Source organism: Mustela erminea, chromosome 13 (assembly GCF_009829155.1).
Source record: "Mustela erminea isolate mMusErm1 chromosome 13, mMusErm1.Pri, whole genome shotgun sequence".
NCBI lineage: Eukaryota > Metazoa > Chordata > Mammalia > Carnivora > Mustelidae > Mustela > Mustela erminea.
The window spans coordinates 79,250,081-79,264,189 of record NC_045626.1 but is presented as its reverse complement, the minus strand read 5'-3'; the positions used below and the strand labels follow the sequence as shown (position 1 = coordinate 79,264,189).

The 14,109-nt window shown below is 49.8% G+C and overlaps 1 protein-coding gene across 10 annotated transcripts in view; it reads right to left on the bottom strand.

Moving 5' to 3' along the window:
- NOS1 (nitric oxide synthase 1) overlaps window positions 1-14,109 on the bottom strand; it is a 170,974-nt gene that overhangs the window by 4,037 nt on the left and 152,828 nt on the right. For all 10 annotated transcript variants that reach the window (XM_032309123.1, XM_032309122.1, XM_032309120.1 and 7 more), the window contains 5 exons: window positions 8,002-8,195; window positions 6,425-6,594; window positions 3,346-3,556; window positions 2,677-2,764; window positions 806-927 (listed from right to left, as the gene is read on the bottom strand). In XM_032309123.1, coding sequence (XP_032165014.1) covers window positions 806-927; window positions 2,677-2,764; window positions 3,346-3,556; window positions 6,425-6,594; window positions 8,002-8,195 — 785 coding nt within the window. The remainder of the gene's footprint in view (window positions 1-805; window positions 928-2,676; window positions 2,765-3,345; window positions 3,557-6,424; window positions 6,595-8,001; window positions 8,196-14,109) is intronic.

Sequence of the window (14,109 nt, the reverse complement as noted above, 5' to 3'; positions counted from 1 at the left end):
CCCAATGGCTACTTAGCAGCCCACCCCCCACTACTGGGTCATGCTGAAAGACCAGACCATGGAGCCAGGTTCAAATTCCAGCTCTGTCTGACGAGGAGAACTTGGCTTTCTATGTGCCCATTTCCGCAGGTACAGAGCGCAAGTTATCACAGCATCTACCTGCTAGGGTTACTCTGAGACCTAAAACATTAGAGCCCAGTGAATATACAGTGACTCCTTCATCGATGTTAGCTATTCTGCCAGAATGACTGCTCCATGGGGTAGCTTTTTTCCTTTCTCTTGCTGTGTGTCTGTCTTGTCTAGTGCTGTCCCTTGACACCTACACCGATGCTTGGCATTTATTAGCCGCTCAACAAATCCCTGGCCAATGCACACCTCAGCTGTGGGTTTCCTTCTCTCTCTTCCCAAAGCTGATCTGTTGTGTCTCTCACACAGCAAAGCCTGCTCTGGAATAATAGCCTTTGGGACAATCCCATAAACATACACACATTTGATAAGGCTTAATGTTTACTCTCCTAGGTCTGCTTGAATTTGCAGAGGGGTCCTATCTTAACAAAGAAATGTCTTCTGGGGATGGAATTTCGGGCCCTAGAACAAGCTATGTGGGAGACTGGTTGGGACAGGTCCTTTGAAGCATAACCATGAACTTCAGCCCTGGGTCAGGTCAGTACCATGAGCCCCCTTCCCTCCGCCAGGGAGGGAAGCAGGGGAGAGAGAGCTCCCTCATTCCTCCAAGTGGCTGAGACACAGGTGGGGCTGCCTGGGCGGGGTGGACATCGCTGGGCTGCTGAATTGCAACACCCACCTTTGTGTTGGATGTCAAATTGCCGTTGTTGCCAGAAGCTTCGGAAAGGGGCAATGCCAGTGCCTGGGCCAATGAGGATGCAGGGCACTTGGGGATTTCGGGGCAAGTGGAAGCTGGGTGCTCTGGAGAAGAAGGAGAGAATGAGAGGGCTTGCTGCGCTCAAGTCCGATGAAGGGTGGCGGGGTCTTTGGTAGACCAGATGGCCGTCTCAATAACCCAGCGGGATTGCACTCTCCGGCTGGGGTAGGGTGCCCCTTATCAGGGTGCCAGGCTACATGGATTTGGGGAATTCCCAAAAGAGGAGGTCCTTGGGGTCTGGCTGCCACTCCAGTTCCCAATTTTCCTCATTGCTGAGCTAAGCCACAAAGGGCAGTGGGATCATTTCAACCCAGGGTTTCCAGACCTCAGGACTGCTGACAACATTTGGGGCTTCACACTTCTCTGCCTTGGGGGTGTCCTGTGCATCGTAGGCTACAGAGCAGCACTCCGGGTCTCCCACCTCCTAGAGGCCAGGAGCACCCTGCAGCTGGGACAAAAATCTCTGCAGATGTTGCCACCTGTGCCCTGAAGGGGAGCACCGCCCTGTACTGAGAACCGTGGATTTAGCCCACAGTGAGGCTAAATCGGGGAGCAGATTTCATCGTACAGAAGAACCCCCAGGCGGTGTTAAAAGTACACAGTCCTGGGCAGCGGAGCAAGTCTGGGCTCTGGACCCTGCATTTTTGAGACACCGCGGGGGATTCTGACGCGCAGGACAGGTGCACCATCCCATCAACACCCCAGTCTCAACAGCTGAGAAAAATCAGCAGTCAAGACCACTGCTGAGGTACAGAAGTCACTGGCTGACATAGCAGGACCCTCCAAGGGGCCCACGGGCTCAGCCAGAGCCTCAGGGTGAAAAACATTTGAGCTGTATTTTTTATCCAATGGTGGTAAGGACACATTCAATGAAATCTACCCTCTTCACAAAATTTTTAAGTGCACGATACAGTACTGTTCATCGTAGGCAGGAGTGTCCTTTAAAACTGAGCTTAGGGGGCGCCTGCGTGGCTCAGTGGGTTAAAGCCTCTGCCTTCGGCTCAGGTCATGGTCCCAGGGTCCTGGGATCGAGCCCCACATCGGGCTCTCTGCTCAGCGGGGAGCCTGCTTCCCCCCCCACCCCCCGCCTGCCTCTCCGTCTACTTGTGATCTCTGTCAAATAAATAAACAAAATCTTAAAAAAAAAAAAAACTGAGTTTGGACAGCAGGGGTTGGTTGGGGGGTACGCCTGGGCCAATGAGGTCAGGTCATGATCTTCGAGTCCTGGGATGCTTCTTGCTCAGCGGGGAGTCTGCTTCTCTCTCTGCCCCTCACCCCGCTCGTGCTCTGTCTCCAATAAATAAAATCTTAAAATAACAAAAACAAAAACAAAAAAACCCCAACCAGCTGAGTTTGGGAGGAAGAGCTCTGATTGAAGGGATGAGGGTTTGGATCTTCCCCATCTCTGAGACAGCGGGAACAGATAGGGTAGCTGGGAGACAGCGGAGAGAATTTCCGCCCGTCTGCAGATTTCTGGAAAGCGGATGCTGCATTTACTGTGTTGTCTACTGTACCCCAGCCTCTAGCACAGTACATGCACTTGATAAATATTCATTGCATTGACCTGACTTTGACTGCGTGGGGTGGGGCGGGAGGGGGTACCTGCTTAGCTGTTGCTGTGTTGCCCATCCCGCGATCCTATTAACTTAACATCTTGGAGGGATACAGAGTGTGGATCTCCATTCCGTCTGACTCAGCCATCTCTCCAGAACCCATGAGGCTGGTCCACCCAGACCAGCTCACGAGTACACAGATTTGGGACAACTGCTCATTTCTCCGCATTTGCCACTCACCCTCTCACGAAACACGGGACTACTTCGTCAGCCTGTATCCGGTTGAGCCAGGAAGAGCACACGCCGTGGTGAATTGGTCCTTCTCCATCTGGCAGAATAATCAGGGTGGTCTGGCACGCCTACTGCCCCCAGGGTTCCCCGCCACTGGCTCCCCCCTCCCTTGGGTGCGGAAGCTCACAGCCCTATGCCAAGTTTCTGCCTTGGAATTCCCTGTCTGGATCCCTTCCTCTGAAGGGGAAGAGGGAATGATGAAACCCTGAGAAACTGCCCAGGATTTGGAGGGTGGGTTGGATTCAGACCCCGCCTACTGAAAAGGTTTCGGTCAATGTGATCCCAGAGACCGTCCAGGATCCGGGTCTTAGAGCTCCCTCAGGCACCATGCATTCTAATTGCTTTATCAAGGAGGGAAGATATGGGAGACAAATGCTAGGAGACAAAAGCGCTCTCAGGCTTGGGGAGCAGAGGAAGCTTTCAAGGGCACATCTTCCCTCCCTCCTGATTCTGCACAGGGTTGGCTCTGCCTAAGGGGACAGTTTCCCTGTCCTGCTTCTTTCCCCAGTTCCTGGCCTCGAAGTGGGTCTCCTCTCAGGACTTTGGGATATGGCAGCCCCGCAGAGGCCCCCGGGGGGCAAATGCAGACCCGGAGGCTCTCCCAGGGCCTCTGCCCACCTCGGGTGCGGTAGGAGACGATGGCCACGGTGAGGTGCACCTCGTCGGGGTACATGTCTGGGGAGGAGCTGATGGAATAGTAGCGGGGCTGCAGCAGAGACAGCTGGGTCAGGAGCAGGGTGGACGGCATCTGGATGGACGGGAACTCCTCCAGCACCTCCACGATGGTGGGGTTCTTGCCCCATTTCCATTCCTCGTATTCCTGTAAGCCCTGTGCCAAGGAGAGGGATGGAGACTTACACCCCGCTCTGGGTACACACTTCCAGTGGGGGCAACAGAACATCCGGGGAAGAAAGTCAGGAGAGGGCGCCTGGATGGCTCAGTATGTTAAAGCCTCCGACTTCGGCTCAGGTCATGATCTCAGGGTCCTGGGATCGGGTCCCCGTTGGGCTCTCTGCTCAGCGGGGAGCCTGCTTCCCCCCTGCCTCTGCCTGCCTCTCTGCCTACTTGTGATCTCTCTGTCAAATAAATAAATAAAATCTTTAAAAAAAAAAAAAAAAAGAAAGTCGAGAGAAGGAAGAATACCTAACACTCACACAGTAATAACTCCACACCAGGTCTTAATTCTTACGACTTTATACAATAAGTAAGACTGCTGTCCCTATTTTATAGCAGGGAAAACTGACAATTACAGAGGCTCTTTGGCTTGGAGGCAGTGATTCTGGGTTTGAATCTAGGTCGGGGGTGGCAAAAGGTCAATGTGGCTTACTACCTATTTGCAGGGCTCATGAGCTAAGACCTGTTTTTACATGGTTTGTTGGGGAAAAGGATCAAAAGAAGGATACTATTTCATGACACAAGAATGTGATATGAAATTTGAATTTCTGTGCCTACAAATACGATTGGATTGGATCCCAGCCATGCCGACTCACTTAGGTAACGTCTATGCTGTTGGGCTATAAATGGTGGAGTTTAGGGGTTGTGATACATACCTCATGGACTGTGAGCCTAAAAAATTTACTACCAGGCTCTTTATGGAAAAAGATCGCTGACGCCTGTTCTAGGGGGTGTGAGCGCCTAACCATAATCGGTCCCGCCATATGCAAACATCAAGAGAGAAGAACTGTGGAGAGAGTCATGATTTGGCGGTATGGAATGCAGACCTGGGACCTGTGAGTTTGCACACCTGGAGATGCATCGGCAGAGAGCATAGGTCAAGTTCAAGATGGTGAATGACAGCCCCAAAGGAAAAGGTTCGAGTGTGGAGGCCCACAGTCAGGGTTTGTGGCCAGCAAAACCCAGCTGCTACCAGGGAACAGAGGAACTCTCTGGGGCTTTGGAATTGTGTTTTCCTACTTGGAAGCTGCTTTGGGAAGACCCCGATTGCATGTAAGAGGCTCAGATTTTGAGGGGTAAAGTACTGTATTATAAGTATGGTATAATAAAGTTTTCCTCCATGTCCCTCAAGATCATTCTTGCCTTATTGATAGGGTATGGCATCCTTGAGAACGTGCCTCCCAGACCTCCAGCCTCACTGACCTCGAGCTGCAGGGGAACCATCAGCCAAGAGCTCAGGAATTGCCCTCTGAAATGGACATCCACGGGAAACAGACATGGTTCACCCGTGCTGGTCCTTCCTAAGGCTGTGGCTGCAGCTCCGGATGTTTCCACTCACACATCCTTCCCTGTCCTGCACTCAGAGTCAGACTGGTTGGAGCTCTGATGGTTCTCGTCTTATCGGACTCCTGCCCATTTTCCCCTCCCATGGGTGTTTCCCTTAATCAAAATCCTTGATCATTTAATCCCACCTTGGAGTTTCTGCTCTTTGGAAGAAACGGGCTAATACGTACAGTTTATGGGCTAATGGGTACAGTTTATCAAATTCTACTTGAAATTGTCCCATGAAATCTCTGGTCCCTCTAAAAGTAGCTCCTCCCTTTAATTTTAATTAAAATTTTAAAGTTATACATGTACATCATGTACAAAGGTAAACAATTCTGTGAAGTTTACTGATGAAAATTAATGCTCCACTTCTCCAATCTGTTTCCAGTTCCCCAGAGTGAATTACTTAATCTAGTGTTCCTTTTCACGTCTGTTTTCTCATGTCTAAATATAGCCGACCCTCCAACAACATGGGTTTGGTCCCATGTTGGGTCCACTTATATGCAATTTTTTTTTTTTGATGAATATAATAGAAGACTGTAAATGAATTTTCTCTTCCTTATGATTTTCTTAACAATTTCTTTTCTCTAGCTTACTTTATGGTAAGAATATAGTATATCATACATAAAACAAGCAAAATATGTGTTAATTAATTGTTTATGTTATTGGTAAGGCTTCTGGTTAACAGTAGGCTACCTTAGTGGTTAAGTTTTGGGGCAGTCAAAAGTTGTATGTAGATTTTCTACTGCACAGGGGCTCAGCACCCCAGTTCCCACATTGTTCAAGGGCCAGCTGTAATATACATTCTTTGAAATTAGTACCTTCCTGTCTTCCCATCATTCATCTCTCTCCTGGACAGCAGAAGAAAGCTAAGCCATCCTTTGCTGATGGCTTGCTTAGCGGGGAGGAGCCCCCACTGGGAGAAGTGTGGGTGGTCCTCCTGGGTAGGAATCATACTGAGCAAAATTTTGCGGCAGGTTGGGGCAAGCGAGTCCTAGGTTTCAAAGCAAGGACGGTAGAAATGTTTGATGCCTTTTACCATCTGAGGGCTTCCTCTATCTTGCAGGTCCTACCAATAGCTCCTTGGTGTTGGGAAAGGCCTCTCTCTAAAACAGGGCACTGTGGGATTCTTTTTTCTTTCTGTTCCTTCTAAGCCTGGGCTCAGATGGAGCTAAGGGAAGCTCAGGAGTTCCCAAGGAAGGAGGAACAAGAGTTAGAAAAGGAATCTCTACCGGCCCAGAGAGCTCTGAGATCCAACAGGGCGACCGTTGTTCCGTCAGACCTTAGTTAGCATGAGGGGAGATGGTGAGGACAAGCCAAAATGGACTAGCCAATATGGCATCCCCCTGCAAACGAAAAACGAGGAACTCTTGCTCCACACTGCCATCTTCTGGACAACTATTGTAACAGCTATATCGCTCTCCAGGGACCAGGACAGGAAAGATGCCCTGGGGGTTGTAGGAGGCCAGGGACCGACCTTGCTGAGGACCAGCAGACGCTGCTTCTCCTTCTCGCTGGTGGCCAGGGAGGCAAACTGCTGCAGCTGCAGCGGTGTCGGGGGCGTGGTGATGTCCAGGTAGTACTTGAAGGCCTGGAAGATGGTGCAGGGCGGGAGGCGGTGCTCGTCTGTCCAGTTACTGATCACTCCTGTGGAGGTACAATGGACATGAGGGGTGGATGGGGGGAGGAAAGTCTGAGCTCCAAGGGCTTGGGTCCAAGTCAGGAAGGCCAGATTTGTTCCTGGGGTGGGTGAGCCAAGCAATCCCTTGGCTTGTCACCTTCCATGTCCCACATCTAGACCCAAGCTTCTCGGGACCATGGGATCACCTCATGCACGCAAGGAGCAGATCCAAAATCAATTGTGCAAATTAGTTCAAAAATTAAAAACATGAACCAACATTAAAATAGCATGAGACAGTCCATCTCTGGTGTTTTATGCAGTGAGCCCCCCACTGAGCACGAGCTAGGAGTCTATTTTGGTTCTGTCTGCCCTCTCATGGTATTGGCCTCTCAAACCCCTAAGTGGGATTCCAGCATTTAAAATGACAAACATGCCTAACACTTTGCTAGCACTTTCTATATGCCAAGTGCTATTCTCAGCACTTTATATTATTAACTCACTTAGTCCGCACAACAATTCTAGGTGGCGGGTGCTATTATTATTCCCACTTTGCAACTGAGAAAAAAGGGAAGCACAGAGAGGTCAAGGAATCTGCCCAAGGTCACACAGCTCATAAGTGTGAAGTCAGGCAGTCCTGCCCCAGATCTTGTTCTAACTATTACGCTGTACTCCCGTATAATTTTCCATCGGATATAGTCCTACACACAGTATCTGCTTTAAGGGGCTCAATCCAAGATAAAAAGTGTTGCTCCAACACAAAGGAAGAACCGGCTGGGTTGGATTTATTAATATAAAGAATTATCTCCCCAAAGCGGTATCTCCCAAAGGACTTTTCAGTGGGGCTTTGACCGCATGCTATTTCCACACTCTGCCCTGACCATACACTCCAGCTCCTATGTGAAGGTGACAGGTCACCATGTCTTGGGCTGTCAGGTGGTTACTGGTTACCGTGGTTACTGGTACCTGAGCCCTGAGCTCACCTGTGCCTCCTGAAATGAAGCCCTGAGGCCTATTTGCCTTTAAAATTCTTCAATGGGAAGGTCAGGGATGGTCCCTAAAACAAACTGGAACCCGATCTAATGATGACTCAACCTTGAGAGCGCCATCAAGTTGCATGTAGTGCCTCTTGATTTTAAGAGGAGGGAGGGGTACACATCGGCGGCTGTTCATTGGTGGGCAGTGAGGTGGGGGTGATAAAGGAGGGCAGAAGCCCCTTCCCCGGGGATGCTATGGATGTCCTAGCATCACGGACACTGGGTCAGCCAGTTGGGCCAAGGTGGTTCAGCCATGAGAAAGGAGGAGTCTCAGAAAGTGACAGAGACCCTCGTTGGAGGTGACAGAGACCCACTCTCCCCCACCTGGACTGGCGACTGGGAAGAAGGATGGGTCTCCTTTTCCCCAGACACGGGGGCACCCCACCCTGCCGTAGGTACCCAAAGCTGTGTTCCGCTCCTCCAGCAGCTCCACCTTCACCAGCTGGTTGACCGGGGGCGCGTCCTCCAGCCGCTCGATCAGGGCATTCACGAGGTCCTCGCGGTTGCCTGGGAAGACGCCCAAGTGGTCCCCAGGCTGGTACTGCAGCTCCTGATTCCCGTTGGTGTGCAGACGCACGAAGATGGTTGATCGGCTGGTGGGAAAGGTGGGGAACAGTCAGAGAAGAGTCACCAGCTACTGCCTCCTTTCTTTGCTCCTTTGTCTCTTTCTGTGGTTGCAACCCCCTCCTTTCCGTTCTCCATGAGGCCCACGCCAAGAGACCTCTACCCCCATCATTCCACACCATGGCTTTTAGCAGGGCCCCCGTGAGCTTCTCTGCAAATCCAATGCCAATGCCAAGGCATTCATCTTGCTCATGGAACCAGCACTGGACGTGGCTGGTCTCTTCCTCCTCAAATCCCTTCTCCTGGGTTCTGGCACCCCAGCTCTCACAGTCTTCATTCCTTTGGCAGTTCCTTCTCATCTCCCCAAACTCTGGACACCAGAGCCCCTCAGGGTTCAGTTCAGTCCTCAGATTCCTTGCTTTTCTATCTTCCCAAACCACCTTTCTCCGTAGCACTGACCGGCGTCTGCCTTCTTGTGGAGCTTCCATCATCCTGTGCTTCGTGGTCTGCCTTCCCCTGCCTCCCGACCCTCCCTCCCCAACCCCACCCAGCCTCCAGAACAATGTAAATTCCACAGGGCAAGGAATCTATTTTGTCCACTGCTCTCTTTCTGGCAAATAGGATAGTCACAGCACATAGCTGGTCCTCAAGAAATATTTATTAGACGAAGGGACCTCAGGCTCTCAGGGTTCACCAGTTGCCAGAACAGACTGTGTTTTCATTACTAACTGGGGTTTTCCCAGGAATCAGGACCCCACTGGAACCAAGGCAGTGGAGTCTGCAGTCTGCATCATGCCATCTCTCCTGGGAATCCCAAGCTCTGTCCCCACTTTTGTAAGTATGTGTGTGTGTTGGGGGGGAGCAGGCTCCTTATATTATCACATAAGGGAAACACACATTTGGTCTTGGTTGTGCAAAAATCCACCCATATAAATTTGAGAGATCTAAGGAGAAAGCACACAGAGGAACTGATTTATTTATGATTTGCCTGATCCTCCCCTTTTCCACTGGTTTTTGTATTTTAAGGGCAGGATTTTAAGGGCCCATGCTAAGGGAGGGCAACAAGAATGAACTCTCAGACTATGATCATTCCGGTCCTTTAAAAGGTTTTAGAACAGACCTACTGCATTTTACACAATGCCTGAGAACTTGGGAGCTGATTACGCTTTTGGTAAATCAGATTCTTTGTCCTCTTTGGGTTCCGTCGGCATTTCAGAATCTTTTCTTTTCTTTTCTTTTAGATTTTATTTATTTGAGAGAGAGCGAATGAGAAGGGGGAGGGTCAGAGGGAGAAGCAGGCTCCCTGCCAAGCAGGGAGCCTGATGTAGGACTCGATACGGGGACTCCAGGATCATGACCTGAGCTGAAGGCAGTCGCTTAACCAACTGAGCCACCCAGGCGCCCCTAGATCTGCTTTTCTTCATTGCCAACTGGTTCTCGGTAGAGACACTTCATATCCAACATGAAGTTTCTACGTACTCCATGGTATGTAAATCAACACTTGAATAGACCAATGGGACTCGCTATATAAAGGAGTCTCTGGCACACCCAAGAACCCTTTTGTGCTGCAAATAGCCACCGTTATTAAAAATAGTTGTGCTAGCACATTTACTTTTTTGCAAGTATTTTCTCGAAGCAAGGCAAGGCACCCCTGTCCTTCGTATGGTGGGGAAATTGGTGGCTGACATTGGGAATGGTGGTGTCAGGGCCTGGGGTCCTATTCTCCTTTCCTGGACAGATTTGGCTGTTTCAGGGGCACTCATCTTGTCAATTATACAGACTTACACGACTGATGCTGATCTGAGCTCATGCGGGTTCCTGGTTCCTGGAGAGCAATGACAACCACCAGCTCCTGCCAGCGCCAGGGTTGGAATTTAGCAGAGGCTTATAGCCAGCAGGGGGCGCTGTGGGGCTGCTAATTAAGGAGCCTCCCGCGCCTACCACAGAGGCCTTTGAAAGGGCCCCACAATTCCCACTTTCTCCCAGATCATCATGATTCCTTTCAGAAGTATATTTGCCTCCGTTCTTCTGGCCGGTACAAAATAGAAATGTGGAAGACCCGAACTTGCTGAGCTGGCTCACACTCCCAGCCATTTCCCCCAAGTTCTCTTGAACATGACATACGGTGGTCAGGCAGACAAGGGGCAGGAATGGGGAGGCAGCCAGCAGATTCGCCAGGTGCCCCAGGCTCTGCCCGTGCCGGGAATTTAACCAAGGGGATGTTGCAAGCCTCTGATCAGGCATGGCTTGCTGACACCTCCCAGGGATGAATGACTGTATGGCCTTGGAGCACCTCAGTGGGCTAGTCTTTGAAGCCTTGTGGGGGAAGCAGATTCCCCTAACCCCTTCTCAGTAACACTAACTTGGAGACCAGTTGTCTCAGTTCTGCTGGGGGTTTGTAAGTATAGAATTTTGTAAGTTAGTTGTGTGTGTGTGTGTGTGTGTGTGTGTGTGTGTGTGTGTTTAAGCTTGGACACATTAAGGTCATTGAGAAGGATGGGGAGAAGGAGAAAGGGCAAAAAGGGCAGTGTGGGAAGGTAGCAGTCATTGGGGCCTCTCCATCCCAGACTCCAGAAGCATAACAGACAGACACAGACACACATACACACACGCATGTATGCTTGGCAGTGGCTCAATAACAGGTTCACGGATGAAACAAGAGTCAGTTAATGTTCAGCATCAAATGGAAAAAAGAATAGCTAATGCTCATTCTTTAATGAAAAGAGTAAACATTGTAAGTTTCATTCATTCAGCAAATTTGTAGTGAGTGTTGGGCATTATTCTAGGCACTGGTGAGACAGTGATGGGTCTGGGGTCCCATTCTCATCGACTGTACTAGTTTCACTGAGGAACAACTTAAAGAGGTCCCAGAAGGATGGGTGGGTGTTGATGGGTTGGGGCAGCAGGCCCAGTGATTATCAGATAGGATGGTCAGGGAGCCTCTGAGGTGATGGGACATTTGAGGAGAGATCTGAACAATGAGAAAAAGGGGACATGCAAAGACCTGTTTGGGAAGAGTGTTTGCATGTGCAAAGGCCCTGGGGTAAGAAAAGGTGTAGCATATATGGAGAAGGGAAAGAAGGCTGGAATGTTTGGAGAGTGGTCAACACAGATGTGGGGGGGGGCAGGGCTGAAGAAGGAGATCAGAATGGTGGCCAGAGGCCACTCATACCATCAATGAACATGGATTTGCTCAAGGCAGCAGCTGTAGGTCTGAGATGAAGTTGAAAGTCAAATCCCAGAGGACAAGATGAGGGCTGGACATGCAGTGTAAGGGAGGGAGAGGCGGCAAGGAAGATGCTTGAGGTTTTGGCTTAAGGCAACTGTTGATGATCTCTGTTGAAATGGGAAAGGCTGGAGAGAAGCAATTTCATCCAGGGAGCAGTAAGAATCAAGAGTTTCCCCACCAAGAACTGTCCATTGTGATATCCCACCACTGTCCACAATGCCCCAACACTCAGGACCCCTTCTGCACCTCTACTCCTGCCAGCCTCTGCCTCGATGTCCCTCCTCTCCTTCCCTTTCTAAAGCCTACCATGCGCTTCTCCTCCTCCCGAAATGCAGGACTCACCGCACCCATTACCACTCCATTATACTCCCTGCTGTGCTGTTTGTTAATTGGTGTACCTAGAGAATGTATTTCCTGGCCAGGCAATGACTGTGGTCACTTTTATCTTTGGTTGTGCAAGGATCACCCTCAGGAGGCGGTTTACTTCCTCTTAAGCACTTTGCTTGCAATTAAGTATCTGGGAGGCGGGGAGTAATTTGTGACATCTCGCTTGTGGCCTCCTGGCCCAAACAGCCTGATTTTGGGCCGACTTGGGTGGGGGAAAACAGAAGCATATGAGGCTTTTTTTTAAACTCGATTATCCCTTAAAACAAACCAATGACTTACAAAGCTGGAGATGGTAGTAAGCCTGAAAATAGGTCATCCTCCAGAGTGTGCTTCCAAAGACAGAGAGATACCTACATACAACTTGATCCTTTTTGTGCTAATTCACGACTGATTTTAATACAACGTTCTCGTCCCTAAACCTGTTGAAACAGTCTCTTCTAAGTCACTTAGCAGAGAGTCAGAGGCCCTTTCCAGAGGTGAGTGGGGGTTATTCTGGGACTTTGGTCCAAGTTAGCATCAGAACATTCGCAAAGGACCTTGCTTTTTATGTACCATGGTTTAGGGAGTAATTTTTGTTATTTGCTCTTTCACGGTTTGTTGCTGAAGGAAATTTCCAAGGGTTCTCAGTCACTTCTCTTCCATGTTACTGAGGTCATCCCTTTCTACAGGGCCGAAACGGGAAGTAAGGATGCGTATTTCAAACACAAGGTCCCTCTCTGTATCAGAGATCCCTATGCTCCTGAATGTTGCATATAACAAATTATTCAAAGGGTTTAATTTCCCAACCCATTTCTTTAATGTTGGAGGATCTAAGAGAGTACATGAGAGCTTGGGGGCTTCCTGCTGCTGCTAACTCCATCAGAGGTCTGACGCCCATGCAGAAAGCATGCATACTAGATGTGCAGGTGTTTGAAGCTGGGCCGGATAAGGAAGAGTAACAGGAAGGTATGAGACACTAGTTGCCTTGTGCACCTCGTCGTTAATACAGCAGCCTTGCAATGGGCTTGAGGACACCTGGGTAGCCATTCAGCATGCTGACTTTAGAGTTGGAGAACCGAGTCTATGTGACCTTGATAAAGTCACTTGCATTATCCACTTGTCACTTTTCATATTTAAAACATCGATGATGGGGGCGCCTGGGTGGTCAGTCAGTTGAGCGACCGACTCTTGATTTCAGCTCAGGCCATGATCGTGGGATCAATGTGGGATCACCCCCACATCGGGCTCTAAACTCAGTGGAGATTCTGCTTGAGATTCTCTCTCTCCCTCTCCTTCTGTCCCTCCCTGCCTAAAATAAATAAATAGATCTTTAGCGGGGCGGGGTAGGGGGGGACCCAAAACCAAAACTTCGATGATAATAGTCCCAACTTCCTGGGCTGGTTAAGAGTTCTGGGAGATTCCTCAGAGAGAGACACAAAGCAGGGCTCGGCACACAGAAAACACTAGAGAAATGTCAGCAATGTGTAGAGCTACCCTTCTTGTTCTGCATAAGGAGACGGGCTCGGAGGACCTGTGTGACTGGCCTGCGGTCACACAGCTGGTGTGCGACAGAACAGGGGTCAGAACCCAGGCCTGTTCAGCTCGCAAGCCCACTCTCTGTACTAAAGAATCAAGATTTCAAAAGCTCAACATGGGCTGTAACCGGGATGTGAAAAAAGATGCCATTCTCTAAGGATCAATGCAAAGGACTTCATGAAGGCCAAAAATCTTATTTACAGAAGCCGAGGGACAGAGAGACTTGGTTCACTCACTTTGACCACAGCAGCAAGGGTGGAAGCTAAATGGGACAGCGGCATGGCCACCAGGACAAAACCCACGATCTCAGGCGGCATCAGTGTGTCCTGCTCAGGTCCAGGGGTGGCTTTAATGGCCCCAGTGCATGTGGTAGCTACGACAGATTCTCTGTGTGCTGTGATTGGGTCTGACAATGACACTGGCAGCAGGACAAGAGCGCGTCCTTTTACTAAGGCGAAAGGCTTGGGAAACCTGGTCTTAGGAAGCACAATTTGAAGAAATCAAAACCCAGGAGAGACTGGTCCTTGTCCTTGGCTATCAGCAGGTCTCTCATTTGGAAGAACAGAGTTTGTGTTGGGTGTCACCTGAGGATAACTGAGATCAATGCGGAGAGCTAGGAAGATGCCCTTTGGTTAGACCAACAGCAAGATCATGTCTAACAATTAGGACTCTGAAACACAGAGTGGGCTGCCTGGTAAGGTAATGAACCTCCCATCATCCCAAAGGAATTTAAGCAGCATCTGGGTAGCCAGTTTTCGGGACTCTAGAGAAGAATTACCCACAAGGAAGAAGTGTTCTCTGGCTAGGATGTT